This window comes from Microtus ochrogaster, chromosome 7 (genome assembly GCF_000317375.1).
Source record: "Microtus ochrogaster isolate Prairie Vole_2 chromosome 7, MicOch1.0, whole genome shotgun sequence".
Taxonomy (NCBI): domain Eukaryota; kingdom Metazoa; phylum Chordata; class Mammalia; order Rodentia; family Cricetidae; genus Microtus; species Microtus ochrogaster.
In genome coordinates, this window is record NC_022014.1 from 24,231,919 (window position 1) to 24,234,418 (window position 2,500).

Genomic DNA, 2,500 nt, shown 5'->3' on the forward strand with positions numbered 1-2,500 from the left:
CCACAGAGAAACCCTGTCTCGAAAAACCAAAAAAAAAAATAAAATAAAATAAATAAATAAATAAATAAATAGAAGGCCAATCAAGAAGGAAACATTTAAGTACAAAATCTCAGCGAATCTTCATACATATTGGTGATGCTTAACTCAAAGCAACAAAAATAATTTCTAATTCTACATTTACTAAATTCTACAGTGCCACATAGTGGTAAGTAAGGGAAACACATGCTAAAGACAAAGGGACCTGTGAAATCCTAGGAGGCATTGGTTGGTAGGTAGTATTCTCCAGAACACAAAGGCATGGTGGCTTACCGCTATATACCCAGCATTTGAGAGACCGAGGTAGGAGGATTGTCAGAGACCAGTCTGGGCTACATAGTGAATTTCAGGCCAGCTTAATATACAGCATGAAATCCTTCTTCTTTAAATAAATAGATACAGCCAGGCAGTGGTGGTGCACGCCTTTAATCCCAGCAATCGGGAGGCAGAGGCTGGCAGATCTCTGTGAGTTCGAGGACAGCTTGGTCTACAAGAGCTAGTTCCAGGACAGGCTCCAAAGCTACAGAGAAACTGTCTCGAAAAACAAAAACAAAAACCAAAATAGATATATAGACATATAGATAGATAGATGGATGGATGGATGGATGGATGGATGGATGGATGGATGGATGAATACATACATACATACATACATGTCTGTGCCTCGGCTCCAACGTATACAGAATTCTATGACCTGGGACAGTCAGACTTACTGAGCTATTCTGGCTCACTACGTCATTCTCAGGAACTTACATCACTGGGACTCAGGGTGCCCAGACCATTCTCCTGTTCAGAATCCTTCCCAGACTCAGTGCCCTGGGAGGACCGAGAATGGGATGGATGAATCCAGATCTCCAGGCGAGTAGTGTCATCCCCAACATGCCGGAAAGTAGACTTCTTTCCTTTACGCCACTGATCAGGACTCAGTTCAAATTCCTCGTGCTGCTTCTTTTCCATCTGTTCAGCCTGTACAACAGACACACAAGCTCAGATCTCCTAGTCAGCTGATAAGAAAGCCCTCTGTCAGGTGTTTGTTGCCTAAAGACTATAAAAGCTAAAAGACTCTACAACAGTACCAAAGTGACAGAGTATTATCTGTGTTGCCTTATAGACATCACAAGATGCTGTGGAAAGGAACACTCAGAAGGCCCAGCAAATTCTCCTGAAGATCTATTTCAGAGTTCATTCTTTACAGGAACTGACTGAAAAAGTCATCAGTGAAGCTCCATGAAACTATGTGAAGGTATCTTTTAGTCATCTACTTAAACACTTAGGCACAGCGGGAAAGACATTCCTCTAAGAAGGAATAGGTCTGCCTGCATTCTTACTCACCTTTCGTTTAGTCTCTTCAAATAAACTCATGAGACTCTCTTTGGCAGTCAGGATAGGATTGCTGGCTGCTAGACTGCGCATATAATAATATACAGCATCAAGCTTCCTCCTCTGTGGAAAGAAGCCAGAGATACTTGGTCAATTGAACTTCTTTTTTCTTTCTTTAAAAATAAAAAATACTGGCGATTGCTGAGTGGTGTTGGCACACGCCTTTTGATCCCAGCACTGAGGCAAATGCAGGTGCATCTCTATGAGTTTGAGTCCAGCCTGCACAATAGAGCAAGTTCCAGGGACAGCCAGGACTATACACAGAAATCCTGACTCAAAAAAACAAAACAACACAAATACTGGTGATTGAACTTAGAGACTTGTACATGTGAGGCATATACCCTAACACTGAACAATAGCACCAACCTTTTTCAAAAATTTATTTTGAGGTAGAGTCTCACTAAGTTACCCACTCTGACTTTGAACTTCTATAATCTAAGCAGGCCTTGAACTTGTGATCCTCCTGTCTTAGCCTCTTGTACCACTTCGCCCAGCTCAGCTTTCTTTCTGACACCAGTATACCACAGCTGATTCACGAAACCCAGTAATCTCTCCTGACCTGTCCCTCCAACTATAAGGAATTCCATTAACAATATCAGAAAGTAATACATTTGAAAAGCCAAGATAGGTATATCAGAAAAGTTTTATTAGCCAGCATGATACTTTATCTTATATACAGAGGCACTCTAAGAACCAAATATTCATATGGGAGAAATGAACAAAGAAATCCCTTAAAATAAAAACAGCAGCCAGGCGGTGGTGGCATGTGACTTTAATTCTGGCACTAGGGAGGCAGAGGCAGGCGGATCTCTCTGAATTCAGGGCCAGCTTGGACTATAGAGTCCCAGGACAGTCCCAGGGCTGCACAGAGAAACCCTGTCTCAAACAAAACAAAATTACATATACATATATACACATGACAAATTTAGAGACGGAAATGGGGCTGGAGAGATGGCTCAGAGGTTAAGAGCATTGCCTGCTCTTCCAAAGGTCTTGAGTTCAATTCCCAGCAACCACATGGTGGCTCACAACCATCTGTAATGGGGTCTGGTGCCCTCTTCTGGCCTGCAGGCATACACACAGA

The 2,500-nt window shown here is 42.3% G+C and overlaps 1 protein-coding gene across 3 annotated transcripts in view; it reads right to left on the reverse strand.

The window, feature by feature from the left end:
- The window catches only part of Smg6 (SMG6, nonsense mediated mRNA decay factor), a 262,312-nt gene that overhangs the window by 242,984 nt on the left and 16,828 nt on the right, over window positions 1-2,500 (reverse strand). For 2 of the 3 annotated variants that reach the window (XM_005349562.3, XM_026780049.1), the window contains exons 7-8: window positions 1,369-1,479; window positions 790-1,002 (exon numbers count right to left, since the gene is read on the reverse strand). The exons of the other annotated variant lie outside the window; for it this stretch is intronic. In XM_005349562.3, coding sequence (XP_005349619.2) covers window positions 790-1,002; window positions 1,369-1,479 — 324 coding nt within the window. The remainder of the gene's footprint in view (window positions 1-789; window positions 1,003-1,368; window positions 1,480-2,500) is intronic. 3 annotated transcript variants of the gene reach the window in all.